Source organism: Heterocephalus glaber, unplaced genomic scaffold (assembly GCF_053883595.1).
Source record: "Heterocephalus glaber isolate CG9 unplaced genomic scaffold, H.glaber_assembly_v1.0 deba00001689, whole genome shotgun sequence".
Lineage (NCBI taxonomy): Eukaryota > Metazoa > Chordata > Mammalia > Rodentia > Bathyergidae > Heterocephalus > Heterocephalus glaber.
The window spans coordinates 13019718-13036396 of record NW_028258414.1 but is presented as its reverse complement, the minus strand read 5'-3'; the positions used below and the strand labels follow the sequence as shown (position 1 = coordinate 13036396).

Genomic DNA, 16679 nt, shown 5'->3' with positions numbered 1-16679 from the left:
AGGGTAAAACGGTTTTGGATAAAAAGCCAGAATTTGCTAAGTGACAGTTCTAGCTCTCTAGTTTGCCTTTCTGTCTCTGCTGCCATCTGCTGGTAGGATTGGGGCACTACTAAGGGATGTTCCGGAAGTGAGAAAAAGTTACTAACAGAATGTGCAGTCCCAACCAACCACCTTCGCACACAGCCGTCCACCCCAGTGGAGCCAGTTCACAACTGCTGCTGGGAAGAACACTGTCATTTATTGCAAGACTCTGCTTATCTCTGCTGCTAACTAGCTAGGCATTTATAATTTTTGGACCTCCAACTTAACAAATTTAATTGTAATATTAAGGCGAACTTGTTCTGTTTTGTTCTTTTGAGACAAGGTCCTGCTGTATACAAGGTCCCGCGTAGGGTGGTCTTGAACTCGTGGCCATCCTCCTGCCTCAGCCTCCTGGCTGCTGGGGTTACAGGCGTGTGCCACCATGGCCTGAATGAAGGGTGACTTTTAATATAAGCATCTTACTACATCACCAGCCATGGCAGGGCCCTATAGACCCTTCAGGCTGGCCTTGTATGACACACTGAGCTGGAGGGCAGTTGTTGTCAGGAATTCGACAGTCTGTAAGACACACTGAATTTGAAACGGTCATTTGCTTAAATTACTCTGGGAGTAAAAACTTACACTGCTGCTATAACTTGAGACCATTATTTAAAATAATATTCCAATTAAGCCTAATTATTAGCTGAGTAAAAAGCAGTCCTGACTGTAAAATTAATGGGAAGTGAACTTTTGTGGGGTTAAATTTTGTTCAGCTACGTATCTCCTTCCATTAAAGAGATTTTAATTACATTCAGCAAACATTAAGCATACTATGCTGAGTTATAAAAATGACTGGGGCTCAGTTCACGGCATGCAGTGTACCCATTTGGAACTCAGCCAGTAAGGGATTAAATAAAGATCTTATGTTGCCTATTCCTTTCCCTCCAGGTCGCGTGGCTTTAACTTTTCTGCTTATGAGTTTGTGGACAGGAAAGCAAAGGTCCTGCCCTAACCACTTGTCGATCACAGGGGGACACCTAATATTTTTAGCTCAGAGGATGTGGGATGCCGTAGGAACGCCCTGTGCCTGCAAGGAGGGTCTTGCTGGGGCTGTGTAGCAGCTGGCTGCTGCTTGCCTCCCCACTGTTTCACCACACTGTCCCTATCCATGGTCCAGCTCCATGAAGATGAACCAAGGAAGTGAAATCAGAGGCTCTTAGTTTCTCTGGTGGTGAGAAAACACCAGATCTACAGCTCTGGGCCCCAGGGACTGCAAGAGTTTCTTTCCTTGGGTCAGTTTTAAAATCTGCAGAAAGGCAGACTGTCCCCCAGCTGGCACCTGGACACCTCCCATTACCTGAGACCCTGATCCAGTGATCCCTCTAATCTCGAGCAATCGAGAGTGCAAGGCTGGTGCCAGCTGGGCTTTGGGCAGCAGGACAAATCTGGGGTTGGTTTTCCAGCTCATATGTGAGCACACGAGTCAGAAGAGAAGTGGGTCATGTTGGAGATGGGCACTGTACCATGGGTAACTAGTAGGTAATAAATGAGGTGAACGCAGAGGGCATGCGGAGGTTAACTAGACAAAAGGAGAAGCACAAAATAAATGAATAAATCTAGAGCTGGAACTGTAGGAAGGAGGAGGTGAACCAAACCAGGATTTTGACAAAGGTCTGGGCAGTGGCCCTATGGAGCGTGGGTCCCTCGTGGACAGCCCTGAGGACAGTGCTGGGACTGGCAGGGCGCTGCCGAAAGCATTTGCAGACAGTGGGGCCCAGACACGCCGGGACAGTGTCTGGGAGAAGGTTTGTAAGGGGCAGATGGTGAGCTCACAGGGGCATGGACTCAGGTTGTACGGGAAAGGGCTAGTCAGTGTGGGTAGGCGTGCCACTTCTTAGCCATACACTTGTCACTGTTGTGACAACCCTGAGGTGAGCTATGTGTTTCAGGCATCCACATTTTCTCTCCAATTTGCCTGTCCTGCATGTTTGGGGCCACCTCTCTAGGGGGGGCAAAGGAGGGACACTCACATGCTGCTGCCATTTGTCAATGCGAAGAGAAAGGGCCCTAAGACCATCAGATGGGGCAGGAGTGGGGGACAATTCCCCCTCCAAGGCATTTCTTGGCTTGAAAACCAGGACCACTTAGTGGGATAAAGAAGAGAATGGGAAGTCACATCTCAGACACTGAGTGACAGAGGGTGGGGATGTATACTAAATGCCATACCGCACATTCTAGTGAGGGAGAGAGAGAGAGGAAGAGAGGGAGAGGGGAGGGGAGGGGAAGGGGAGGGGGAGGGAGAGGGGAGAGAGGGAGAGAGGGAGAGAGGGAGAGAGCGCGCGCTGGGTTAGAGTGAGAGACACAGACAGACAGACACCTACTGTGTGTGTCTCTGCGATGTAAAGGTGAAATGCTACCTTAGAAGATTAAACGCAATCCTATGGAAACCTAGAGGCAAAGATGCTACCATTTTAAATACAGAACCTGCATTCTATCTGCTACTGATAGACCATGGGTAAAGGCAGGACTAGGCTTGAATATGTAGAATATAATAAAGATGTAAAAGCCACCCCTGCATCTTTTCTGCCCCTCCTATAAGCCCCCTCTGAAATGTGGTGATGATGTGTCCAAGACTCACTGAGGGAGCCCACTGTCCAACCCATGGTGCCAGGTACAGCGGCTGCAATGTGTCCCAGACTGCCATCAGGTCCCAAGAACAAAGTGCCTACCCGTGTCCTGGAGAGTCAGGAAGGCTGCACCGAGAAGGTGGAACCCGAGTTAGGTCTTGGAGTGTGAGCAGCTGTTTGCTGACCAGACAGTAAAGGAGGGAGTGTTTTTTTCTCTTTTTTTTTTTTGGACCGGGGATCGAACTCAGGTCCTTGTGCTTGCGAGGCAGGCAGCGGAACCACTGAGCTAAATCCCTGGCCCGAGTTTTTCTCTGTTTTGAGGTGGTGGGGGTGGGGACTTCACATTGGAGCTACAGCCTCAGCTTTTTTTAAATTTTGAGAAAGGGCCTTGCTAAGATGCCTAGGTGGGACCCAGACTTGAGACTGGGAGGTTTTACTTCTGCATGGATCACACAGCCAGGGTTGGATTGGGGTCCAGAGTTACGAGGGTCCTTTGCATATGGGGTTGCTCTATCACGTGTGAGGGAGAAGAGGGCACGGCCTGCTGGATCTGCCCCTGGGTGAGCAGGCAGCTCCTGACCAGGGAACAGAGCACTAGGTGCAGTATGAGGGACGGGCTGGCAAATGGTCTGCGCTTCTGGGCTTCTGTCTGGACGTCCACAGCAGTGCCTTACAGTCCTGGACAGGCCACCCCTATAGCAACCACAGGTCTCATCCTTTCTACCGCTTTCCCAGCGTCTCATCCAGTTCTGACCCTACCCGGTTCCTGTAATGGACACCATGCCACCACCTCCACAGCAGAATCTTCTGAAATAACCCATTTGGATCTTTCTTCCTGACGCATGCATTACATACCACGTATTTCTATAATGTCATGGATGGAATCTTATTAAAATGATTCTGGCTCAATGCAGCATAATCTCGCTTTCTGGCTCTGTCAAGACATAATCTAAGGCCTTTTATTTTCTCTCACAGAGCTTATAAAGGAAGTCAGTTCAAGGAACCTCTGGCCCACATTCTTAGCACATGTATCAAACCTGAGCACGATGAAATTGGCACAATAAAACCTCTGCAAATTAATACTCCAGTCACCACGTCACTATGGAATTGGGCAGAAAGACCTCCAGTTCTCAAAGGAACCAAAGACCTAAATCCTATTCTCAAACGCCCCAGACCAATGCCCCTGTGAAAAAGATAAAAGTTTTAGAAGCAGTTGTGAGAAATATTTCCATGTGCTCATTATGTCACTGCTTCTAAACTTCATACCCTCAGATCCAAGACTCTTGAAGAAAAGAAAAGAAAAAAATCGCCAAAACGATACTCTGCACAGATCACACCATTTCCCAGTTTGTAAGAAGTCCTGGGGCATCCAGCCTTTCTGTTTATACAGTAACCTCCCCTGTGAGAACAGCTGATTTAGGGGCCGAAACAGACTTCGCTCTGAATGAAAGACTATTATCGCACACACGAAGGGCACTGGAACTATACATTTTGTAGTTGTATCCTTGCAAGGAGATCTAAGTCACCTTGAAACAGAAGGAGTGCTGATCTCCAACCCAGGGGCTCCATGTACCACACCCCACATCTATCCTAACTTTGGAATTTCCAAGGAAACAGGCCCCTGGGTCCATGTCACAGTTGGGACTTGATGTTAACCTCTTTGCTACAGCCATGCTTTGCTTCGAGTCTACCATCAACCCAGCCTCATTTAAATCTGTCTGAATCTCTCCCCGTCTCACAAAGCCTGAAACTGTCTTTTCTTTTGTTTGGAGAGATGCTTCTCACGTGTGGTCTGTCTTAAGCAAGGAGTTAATACAGCTGGTTTTGTTAGGCTTCAGGTTTGTTCCTACTGGTCCTAGCGGACTGGGTCAAGGACAATTGATGAATCCACAATTAAGACTTTTTTGGGAGAGCATGGAAGGGAGTTGGTCCCTTCTGAAATCCTTACATTTGAGGGGTGTTTTCTGAAATCTTTAGATTTGAGAATGAGTTTCAAAGGGCATTTTTGTAAGCCTTCCACAACCTAGACTTGTGTATAAACTTTCAGATCTTGAATGTGTGAGTGTATTCTGTGACTTTAACAAACGTCCATGTCCCGGAAGGCTTAGCTCAGAAGGCCTGGGTAGCCCAAACTCTGATGTTTGTGGACAGCTTCTGGGAGACAAGTGTGGTGCCCTTGGGCTACTCAGCCTGAGAGGAGTGTTTCTCCTCAATGAGCATGTGGGCCCTGCCTTGGGCGTTTGCCAACTTGATTTATGACAGGGGCGTGGTTTACAGTGGATGCTGCTTTTGGATGCCTGAGCCTTGGCAGTGACCTCTGGGGTAGTTGACCTTATGCCTATGTGACTCATCCCCAGGAAAACTCTGGACCCCAGAGCCCGGGTGAGCATCCTGGGGACTCTGCGGGGCGTCTCGGGACCTCTAACACAACACGTCACACCAAGGCCCCATCTCACGGGGAGGTTCTCAGAGGCGAGGGTTTGCCATGTTCCGTGTCCCTGGGGCCCTCCCCTCCGGGCTCCAGTTCTGTGGAGACCCACACGCAGGCTCACCTTTCCCGCAGGTTGTCGAGCACGCTGTGGTCCCCAGCTGTTTCCAGTTGTGATCCCTGCTCCGCCTTGGGGGCTGCAGCGCTGGTGGCACTGAGTTGTCTGGCCGATGGGGAGAAAATCTGTCTGGATGCCTGACAGGGAAGGTCTGAGCCGCCTCGGAGGGGAAGATCTCCCGGGCCTCCCCACGCAAGTCCTCCTTCTCCTCAGCCCTCTCCTCCTCTCCGTCTTCCTGGCTCCTGCCTTCTGCTTCCAGCTGGCCATTTAAGGGCTCCCCTGGGACAGGCCGGTGACGCACACAGCAAGACCAGGGTGGACACAGAGTTGAAAGAGGACAAGGCTTCAACATTAGAAATCACGTAGTGCGAGATCATTTCTATTCCTCAGCACCGAGCACACGATATTTAAAAGAAGTGGACACTAATTTCCCTAATATCCAAAACATTATCAAAACTCAATAAGAAAAAGATGGGCTTCCCAATAGGAGAAGAGCGCAGGGCCTACGGAGGGGGGAGTTCCCATACAAAAGAAACAGAAACAGCCAAAAGTCACGCAGAAATGCTCCTCCCATAATGAAAGAAATACCTACAGAGACAAGAACAGGAACATTGATAACTCTGTGTAATCAGGACTGGACACTTTGGAAGCTGTTAAGTCCCTAAAGCACTGGCCAAAGGTGCAGAAAAACACTTTTATTCACTGTGAGTGAGCCTGAAAGTAGACGCCAAGTTTTGGAGGACCGTCTGGCATCAGCAATCAACGTGGAAATGCATACACCTTTGATTCAGTGACTCAGTATCCAGACTTATAGTTAGATACTGTCATTCTTTACATAAAGCTGGGAGTACAAGTACTGTTACTAAAGTATTATTTGAAAGAGTAAAGCAGTAGAGAGGACTTCAATGTTCACTGGAGGTAGTGGTTAAAATATATTATGCTACACTCGGTTTTTATTTGAAAAAGAATGCAGAAATATATATTCTAACAGGGAGAAGGGCTCCAGTGTGGTGTTTGATCAGCAACAACACAAAGGAAGCACAGGATTTGCTCTGCATACACCATTAACTTGTGTCTGGTTCTCTACCTTGGTTCCCCTCCCTGATCTTCCAGTCTGAAAGAGTAGCCTCGCCTTGAGATTTTCTGGTGTTGCTGTTTTTGCAGGAGAGAAAATGAAAGCTGGTGGAAGTCAATAGCTCTCTCTTACCACAGCACAAGCCTGGGCTCTCAGGGAGGGGAAAGTGGAGGTTCAGGGCATTGGCTGAAGAGGAAGTGGAAGGAAGAAAGGAAGAAGAGGAAGAGAAGGAGGGAGAAGGGACGAGGAGGAGGGGAGAAGAAGGGACAGTGCTCTGTCAGACAGAGATGTTCCCAACAAGGAGAAGGCCATATGGGTTTCTGAGCAGCTTTCTTTCATGTGCCAGGCAGGAGGAGGCCATGTCTGGGGTGGGGTTGGGGCCATGGTTCCCCAGCATCCTGAGGCCCCAGCACAGGCTGGAAGAGCCACAGCCCTAACCTGAAAGTCATGAAGGACACTCCTGGGGACAACTCCATGGAAATGGTATGGAGAGATCTCCAGAGGGTACGGCCAACGGCCCTCTAAGACTCTGGGATCTTTCCTCTTACCTGGAGTGTGTGTGCGCGTAGTTCCCATACCAACTGAGATTGAATTTTTTACCAGTTTCACAGAAGATTGAAGTTGAAGTCAGATTAAGTTGACTAATGAAAAATAATGATATTTGATATTCCCTGTCTATCTGAGATTGTACACAAAGATTCAAATTGTCTGCAGACATATTTGCACATGGACAGAAAGGGCTTAGGCAGAATGTCATCAAATTAAATTGTTAAGAGAGATTCCCCCTGGGAAGGGGATGGGGATGGAGGCTGCTGCTTTAAAAACATTTTTAATTTTTAAAGAGCAATTCTTGGTTCATAGCAAAAGTGAGTGGAAGGAACAGAGATTCCCCAGGCCTCTGATCCCACACATGCACAGCCTCATGACCAACAGCCCACACCACAGGGTACATCTGCCACTCTGACGAGCCCCATCTCTACATCACTGCCACCCGGAGTCCACAGTTCTCACGAGGTTCACACTCAGAGATGCGACAAACATCTGTGGGTCTGGACACATGTGAGCGACATGCACCCACCACTACAGTGTCCTACAGGACGGGGACACTGCCCCACAGTCCCCATCAGGCTCTTCTGCCACCTCAGGCAACTGCTGATTTTCTTTTTTATTCTCTATAATTCTGACTTCTCCGGAGGGTCAGATAATTGGAATCAATCAGTATGCAGCCCCACCAGCCTGGCTTTCTTCACTTAGTGACATGCATTTTAGATCCTTCTGTGTCGTGTGGTGGCTTGAAAGCTTTTATTCTCACCCCCAAATGTCATTCCACTGTCTGGATGCAGCGCTGTTGGTTGATCCATTCACCCACTGAAGTGCATCTTGGTGGCTTCTGAATTTGGGCAATTATGGGGCAGATGTTTTGAATTTATATATTTTTATTTTACTTCAATGTTGTTCAAGTGTGTATCAGTTTAATAAAAAAAATAAGGAGGCAAATTCTAGAGTTAATGTAGGACACAGTGGAAAATGTTAGGGCTTTCTCCATCTTTTACTGGTACTTTCCTAATTGGCCAATTACCATACTTTGTGGTTTAAAATGTTGTGTTTTTTTTTTTTTTTTTTTGGTACTGGGGATCAAACTCGGGATCTTGTGCTTTCGAGGCAGGCAGTGGAATCACTGAGCTAAATCCTGAGCCCAAAATGTTAAAGGAAGATTAGGCCAACAGAAAGGAGTCCAGCCATGTTGATATCCTTGATATCCGTGTGGCTGTCCAGGATATTATCAGACAAAAACTTTTCTGAATCTTCCTAGTACCTTGCACGTGCTGGATACTACACTAACATGGACACCCAATTTATTTACCTCCTTCCACATTCCCCAAAAGAGCACTTTCAAATATAGTTTCTTTCCCTATATTTTGTAGACTGGGAATGGATTCAGAGAAGTTACTAACTAGCCTGAGGGTGCGCAGCAATGAAGTGGCAGATGTGGATTCAGACTGGCGTCCTGATCTGTTAACATGGAGCAGGGAACCTGGTTCCCAGGGCCCCTCCTCATCCCTCTTTATGACTGACCCCTTCCCACTGGGCTGTCCCAGGCAGCTGATCCCAGAACCTTCCTGCTACCCACTCGCTGGACCCATGGGCCTGTTCTCAAATGTCATCACTGCACTTGACCTCAGTGTGTCCAACCGTCCCTAAAATCAACAGCGGGTCCCAGCAATCCTGACATTTTCCAGGAGAAACTTGGTCTCTGCTCCTGGAAAGGGCATACCGATTCTCTGTTCGGGTGGTGTGCTGGCTTGGGGTGTGGATGACACCCCATCCCATGTGCTGGGCACCCACCACATGCTGTCCCCAGGCAGCCAGGCCACTCCTCCGCAGCCTGTGACAGTCAGATGACCAGTTACCAACTCGCAGCCCGGAGAAGGATGGCCTGGCTAGCTCTGGCACTTATCCCCTCTCTTCCAGGGCAGGTGCCTAGCCAGGACCCCTCTGGGCAGGGTAACAGCACAGGGCCTGGGCACAAGGCCATCTTGAGGTCACTGAGCAGGGCTGAGATGTGGATGAGGAACTTGACCTCCTTAAGCTTCCATTTCCTTACTCTTCAGGTGAGGCTAATAACCCAGTAGTCCTTCCCTCCGAGCACTGCTGTGAGATTTCAGAGACCGGGGGCCCAGGGCCTGTGGGCTCCCCTTGTTCTCAGTATCTCCACAGCCTCCCCCAGGGCAGTGGGCTCCCTCCCCAGCCACTGGGGCAAGGGCTGCAGACAGTGGTGCCCCATCCAGGTCTGGGCCAATGCTGCTGGCTCTATCCACCCCCAGCGCCCTGGCCCTGGGAGTTCCCCAGGTGGATCACTCAGCTCGAACTTGCCATCCTTTTCTGATTGGTTAAAAGGTTATTAACAGAGGCAGTGGAGGACCAAGAGAAAAGCAAAACTCTGGAAAGGTGCCTAATTTCTGGAATCTGTGACCTTATGTGGCAGAAGGGATTGTGCAGATGTGATTAAATGAAGGATTTTGACATGGACAGATTGTCTGGCTAGGCCACGGGTGATCTTAAAGGACCCTGGAAAGGAGAGAGGCAGGAAGATGAGAAGCAGAGAAGGAGATGTGGTGATGGAAGAAACCAGAGTCAGAGGAGACAGACTGGAAGGTGCCACCCTGCTAGCTTGGAAGCTGGAGGAAGGGGCCAGGAACCAAGGAAGCCAGGGACCCCCAGAAGCTGGAAGCGGGAAGGAAGCAGGCTCTCCCCCGGAGCGATGAGGATGGCACTGCTGATACCTTGATTTTGGTCTTGTGAAACCCATCAGACTCTGAACAATAAGACAGTGAATGTGTCTCGTTCTGAGCAGCTAGACTGGAGGTACTTTGCTACTGCAGCAACAGGAAATGAATGTAAGACACCTCAAAAAAGGATTGGAAAGGTGGGTGAGGACTTCGCTCCCCCTTTAAATCAAGCACAGAGCATGAAACAGTCTCATTAGGGAGGCCTGGATGAACACATAGCATGCTCTGATATCGAGACCCACTGACTCTACGTGGATTTTCTCTGCACTGCTTGAGAGACAGAGGGCGGAGGCACAAGAGAGAGAGAGGGAGAGAGAGAGAAGCCTTAAGGGAAGTGACTTGAAGTGCTTGGTGGCAAAACAAGAATCCTACCTGGTCTCCTCTGAGGTGGCACCTGCGGGCTGATGGCATTTGTGCCCATGATGATGTATTCGTAGTGCACGCCGGGGTTGGGCTGTTGGTGTATCATCTGGTGACAGAAAAGGCAATGTCACTGCAGTCAGCACCCATGCAAGGCCCCTTTCCTGCTGGCCTAGGTTTCAACAGCATAGGTGGCAACCTAGTACTCTTAGCAAACCTGTGACAAATTAAATGGTGCAATTTCCAGATGGGGTCTCACCAATTGCTTATTTGCACTTTTTTTTTCTGGAGACAGGGTCTTGCTAAGTTACTCCGGTTGGCCTCAAACTTGTGATCTCCCTGCCTCAGCCTCTGGAGTAGCTGGGACTACAGGTATGCACCACTATGCCAGGCTCATCATGTGCTTTTGAAGAATGAAGAATTTAATCCTTGAGTGAATCAGAAGACCATTACACCATGAGTCAAGCTTTTAGAAATTCCAAGTAGGAAGCTGGAAGTAACAGTAGCAGATCTTTTCTTCTGGCTCTCAGACATCCTCTACCTTGGAGTAGGTTTGGCTCTAAATGTCCCAAGTAGATAAATGTATTTACACTGCAGGAAAATTGGTTCGAACACTAGGTGGTGAGACAGAGTCAGACAAACAAGGCTGAGACATCCTTGGCAGAGTGGGGCTGGGACATTAGGGTCCTTTCAAGTCCTGCACTTGGCCAGAGAGGCTGGCTCAAGGTTGGCCCCAGCCCTCTCCCTTGTTGGATCTCAGGGTTCTGCCTCCACAGAAAGCCCCAGGTCCACGGAGAGACCAGGTCAGAGAAACAGGAATATGAGAAGTAAGCATCCTTGGGTCACATTCTCTCAAACCGGGAGAGCCAGCAACAAGCCCCGCAGGGCTGTGGAAATTGGCAGCTGGACGGCGTCCGAACAAAAACACAAATTAGAAATGAGCATCTATTTTCTAAATGTCTCCCTGTTGGCCATGCAGCATGAAGTCTTTCATGGCCATGGCTGTCATGGGGGAGGGAGGTGGGCTACACAGGGCCATGGGACACGAATGTAACCCGGAAACAGGAGCTGAGCAAGGGGATGCTGCCATGTTTGCTATTTATTTCTGGACTGCTTTATGAAGCAGCTCTGTTGCTGACCAGCTGTGAGACTCAGAGCATGGCCTTGAATCCCACAGATCTCGATTTCTTCATTTGGAGAAGGAGGAGATGAGAACCACAGCTGGTTCTTAACTCTGTCAACCTACAAGTGTCTCTGGGACCCTGTATGAGGAGGAATGTGCTGAGTCTTCCATTTATGTTACTGTCTCTCACCCCTCCTGACTTGAGAAATGGGTTCCCATGCCAACAGTCACCCAGAGGCAGGCACCCAGAAGCAGCCCTAGGTGCTTCCCCTAGGAACTTGCACCAACTCCTGGGTGCAGCAGGAACTTGATACTGAGCACAGAACTGCCAAGGGACACAGTTGTGGGACCTCAGGCTCCCGCTGTCTACCCCAATCCCCCCCTCACTTCCCTTTCCACACAATCTCTTACTCCTTCCCTTTCATTCCGCCAATACGAGCCCAATCCCATTTGTGAAATTATTGTTGGCTGCCTTTCCCAGACCACCCACAGCAGGCCTTCAACAACCTTGTCTTTACCTCTGATACCATTCAAAATTTACCCGGAGTTAACCAACCGAGTGGACAGCCTAAAAAAATACCCCAAATTAACTATAACAAGGCTTCCTTTGTAATTTCTAGTCCACTACACCCAGGAGGAATGGACTCAGAACTATATAGTTGGAGAAGTAATCATAATGCAATTAATATTTCTAAAACTCTGACACAGCAAATGTCACATAGACTAACCTGGCTTTGGGGACAACGAGAGAATGTGTATTTATGGGTGAGCTCATTCTCTCTATCCAAACGTTATTTTTAGCTCTTATTTCTTGTCACCCTTTATTCCCTGATCTTTTCAGAAGACTGGATTCTAATGGTTTCCTTTAAAAATAGGGATTATTTTTAACCCATGGGCAACTTAACATTTTAGTTTACAACTTCTAGTAAACCTTGGTGTTGTCACTCTGAGCTTTACTGTTTTATCTGGAGTGGGCTATGGTACTCGTTTCTTCATTTGCTGTAATAGAGTTTGAAGTGGTCTTGTCTCGCACAAGGCATTTGCTTTCTTTTGCCATGAAGAGAAAATATGCCAAATTAGCACTAATTGGAAAGTGCCCGGAGGAGCCCCCAGTGCTCATGAAATAGAGGATATATTTGCCTCTGATTTGGTTCAACAAGTAAAATTGGTTTTACTGGATCAAATAAAGTCTGAGGGTAACAAGCATCTGGGAGAGTTTAAGGTATCTATGGGCTAGGTACATTCAGAGGTAAATGGCAAAGATGACTGCCAAGCATTTAAGGGGTACCTCAAATGTGGGCTCTGCACACATGATTTTATGGAACTGGGGCAATGATATGTTGCTTATTTGTTCTCAGTGTGTTCCTTGGAAGCAAACAACATGAAATCCAGAGAATAGTCCAGAAACATGCAAACTCACGTAGACATCCAAGATCTCGTTAGTGGGACCTTCGGCCAGAAAGGACTCTCCAGCGGTGCTCGAAATCTCATTGGGACGTTTGTAGGTGAACATGGTCCCTCCACCCTCGTATTTCCCGGGACGGTCAATCGCCCAGTTCCCATTGATGATGGAGCGGCCAGAACGACTTCGCAAGGCTGTTGAGAAAAAGGAGACAGTTCCTCTGGTGAGCCCAGAGTGCGTACAAGAAACAGAACTGACTCTCCAGGCAATGGGCATATTCATTCAACCGTCCAGGGTTTCCTGCTAGCCCAGCACGTGCCAGGCACCCAAGGAGGCCCTGGGCCATGACTAGGCACCCAGAGTACCTCTCCTTGGGCTTTATTGCTTTCCCCACTCTGGTCCTCTCTGTCACTTGGACTCAGAACAGAAATGAAGGATGGTAGTGGTTAGGAGAGAAGGATTGGAACATGAAAGGGAAAGAAGAAAGTTGGGGGAAAGATTACATAGTGGGAGAGAGGAACTAGTTGATATTACACATATTAGCTAGGTGAGAGGTTGCACACGGGTAGCCCAGGGGCTGATTTTGGCCCAGAGAAGGGCTTAGTTTGGCTTTTGTAATATTTTTTCTTTTTTTAAATAATTGAGCCTAAAGGTAAGAATTGGGAGATTTCACGTAAAAAATTTAGGGTTCTAGCTTTTCTTGTAAAACAGGAAGACATGTTAACATTGGCTCCTCACTCCCTCCTGGCACCCAGCAGCTGGAGCCTGGCAGAACTGCCTTCTTCAAGGGGAGCTGCGTGCTACAGGTTACCCCACCCCCTACTCCCTGTGACTCCTCCACAGTGAGGCTAGGCCTCAGTTCACGAATACAGATGGTTTATATCATTTGTTATCATATTCGCATTTTTTCCTCATGAAATAGAGTTTTTCTTATAATTCTTCTCGTACGTTTTCTTGTATGTCTATGGCAAAGCTAAGGATAGGCCAAGAGGGTCACATGGTTTTCTTCTACACTTGGTCAGGTTCATCCATTTCTGATCCTTCCTGGCTTTTATGGGTATTGGAGGCTGTGGGCTGCATTAGATCCTCCGGCACCCCAGGTAACTGCACTCCCAGTGACACTGCTAAGCAGATGTTATTAGCTTCGTTTCCAGAGATTGGTTCCAAGGGAACAGGTTCAGCTTTACAACGATCAGGAGACACAGATCTGTGCTTTGGAGTCCACACCCAGAAGGGAAGTGAGAAAGGAGAAGGACATGGAACAAGGTGTTTGGGTTAGCAGGAGAAGAAACGGCGGTATTTGAAGGTAGAAAATCTAGAGTGACATTGGCACTCGGAAGCCACAAGCCAATGGCTTGGGTTTAGAGAAGCTCTTCAATGCCACGTTGGACATTATGGACCTGTGGGCCGAGAGGATCTGTGATGGCCACGGGCTCTTTGTACCCTCATTTCACAGAATACCTAAATTTAATAATAATCATTTATTATGGAAAAATTTATGCATAAACAAAAGTAGAGAGAACATACAGCAGCACCCAGCTTCAACAATGATCAATTTGTGGCTTATCATGTTTTACTGTGCAAATCCCAGACCCTGTTTCTCCTTAAAAATTTTAGCAGGTGTTACAAAAATATTCTGTTTTTTCTTAAACCTTTTTGCAGCAGTGTGTCTTGGATGGGCCTTCCTGGAGACCTGGCCTGCAGAGACAGAGCTTCATGAAGAGGCAGGACAGTCTCCAAGGCATTTTTCCTGCACACTCCAGTGTAGCTGGCTTATTGCCATGGCTACTGGGAGATCACAACTGGGACCTCTGAATCCTGAGTTATAAAACCAAATCAGCTTACTGAGTAGAAAAAAAAAATCAAGATAGGAAGAATAGGCTTAGGGTTGGGTTTACTTTTTTATAAAAATTAAGAATCACATTTCTTTTTTCTTTTGGTACCAGTGATTGAACTCTGGACCTTGAGCTTGCATGGCAGGTGATGGAACCACTGAGCTAAATCCCCGGCCCAAGAATCACATTTCTTGAGAGTGGTCCAGACAGTGTTTCCGTACTTCCCACTAATTCCTCAACCACCTCCAATCTGACTCATGCCCCATCATTCCATTAAAGAAATTCAAACAAAGCAGGGCATTCTGGGAGGCTGAAGCAGGAGGATGGCAAGAGCAAGCTTAGATTAGGCATCTTAGTGACTTAGCAAGATGCTGTTTTGAAATAAAAGATTAACAAATGGGCTGAAGATGTAGCTCAGTGTGAAGATACTGGATTCACCCCTAGTTCCCAGTATGATGAAAACAAAGCAACCCCTCCCCAAAATCAAACTAATGTCACTAGGACCTCATGTTGCTAAATCCAATGGCCATTTTCCAGGCCCCCGATTACTGGATGGATTAGTATCAAGGGGTCCTACCTGCTTCTGGGACGCCCACCCCCAGCCTACTTCCCTCCAGCTCTCAGCCTGTTCATCTGTTTTCTTTTCTGCTTTATTTTTCTCAGTGGCCATTAAATGTTACACTTCCTTAAGGATTAAAAGTAGACCTGCTGTGGGCTCTATATTCCTTTCATGAGCAATTTCATCTGCAGTGACTTCCATTAGTCTCTGCTAATGATTTCTGGATTTATTTTCCAGGCCAGACTTGCCTCTGGCCTCAGACTTTGGTATCTACTTGCCTATTTGATGGCTTCACTTGGTGTCTCCTGAGCCCATGCTGGTCCTCTTGCAGCATTTCTTATCTCAGCACTGGTATCCTCTTCCATCTAATCAGAAGCCTGGGACTCATCCTAGACACCTACTCCCTTCCTTCTCCCCGTATCTGATCCATCATTACATTTTACTTAACCTCCTCCATATTTCTTGGACCCACCTGTGACTTCTCAGCTTCTTTGCTAGGGTCAAGGTACCACAGATCTCATCTGGCCCAATTAAAGGACCTTCTCGTTGGTCTCTCTCTTTCTTTTCATTTCACACAGAACAAGTTTTTCAGAATTCAGATTAGATCACCACTATGGCTCAAACTTCTCCTGTGGCTTTTGGCTGCTCAGGGATAGAAAAAGCAAGTCCCAATATTGGATGGACCCTGGTGATGTGGCCCAGTCTTATCTGGGCCATTGGCTCTCTTCTCTCCGTGCTCTCCTTGAGGGCATTAGCTCATGTAACACATCGTGTTCCCTCCACATGCAGTCCCTTCTTCTGGAAACACACGCCTCAACTCCACATCCGGTCCATTCCCGGATGGTGGCTTCTCTGGGGAAGTCTTCTCCCGCCTGGTCCAGTCTGTCTCTTTCCTCACATGCTCTAAGAGATGCATGGGTTTCCTTTCAGGCTTTTTCCTCAGTTTGTTCATATGCCCATCCCGATAATTATTTGATTAATATTTGACTCCTAGTTCACTGTAAACTCCACAAGGGCAAAGACAGTGGTGTTTATTCACTGCTGTAGCTCTCAGGCCCAACAAGGTGCTCCCCACATAGTAAGAATTGAATATACATTTGCTGAATATAAGTATACTTGGCAGAAAAAGGCAAAGAGCCCAAAAACAAAGACAGGCAAAGAATAATAAATAGGCAATTCACAGAAAACCAAGTACAAGTATTCCATAAGCAAATGAAAATTTTCTCTGCCTTACTTATAATCTAAGAAATGCAAATCAAAACCACCATGAGATATTTTTTGAGCCACTAGACTGGAAAACATTTTAAAAAAATGTAATGCTGTCAGTGTTGCCAGGTGTGAAAGCAAGCAAGAACCCGCAACACGGCTGGTGAGAATGTAAACCGACCCAGCCACGTTGAAGGGCAATCTGATTACACTGGCAGAACTTTAAATGCCCATATACTCCGACCCCGAAATGCAACTTCCAGGAAACTACTTAAGCAGTAGACTTCTACAAGTATACAAAAGTGTTTGTGACAAAGATCTCTCTCTTTTTTTTTTCAAATTGGGAATCGAACCCTGGGCATGGGGTAAACCCAGTTCATGCTCTACCACTGAGCTATACCCCCAACCCCTGCAGATTTTTTAAAATAGAGAAAACCCAAAATCAACTCAAATGTCCACCAGTAAAGAGTTTCTTAAGTAACTTGTAACACTGGACACCCACCCAATGGAAGACCGAGTGCCCTGCAAACAATGAGATGGGTCTGTATATGTGGGTGTGGAAAGAACTCCAGGATACATTTTTAAAGGAAACAGAAAAGCATAATGGTGTATTTGGTATGATTTAATTTGTGTAT

At 47.5% G+C, this 16679-nt stretch overlaps 1 protein-coding gene across 5 annotated transcripts in view; it reads right to left on the bottom strand.

The window, feature by feature from the left end:
• The window catches only part of Thsd4 (thrombospondin type 1 domain containing 4), a 576439-nt gene that overhangs the window by 28465 nt on the left and 531295 nt on the right, over positions 1–16679 (bottom strand). For 4 of the 5 annotated variants that reach the window (XM_087199195.1, XM_087199194.1, XM_087199197.1 and 1 more), the window contains 3 exons: positions 12463–12638; positions 9932–10028; positions 5201–5473 (listed from right to left, as the gene is read on the bottom strand). In XM_087199195.1, coding sequence (XP_087055321.1) covers positions 5201–5473; positions 9932–10028; positions 12463–12638 — 546 coding nt within the window. The remainder of the gene's footprint in view (positions 1–5200; positions 5474–9931; positions 10029–12462; positions 12639–16679) is intronic. The other variant, XM_087199196.1, reaches the window with a different exon arrangement.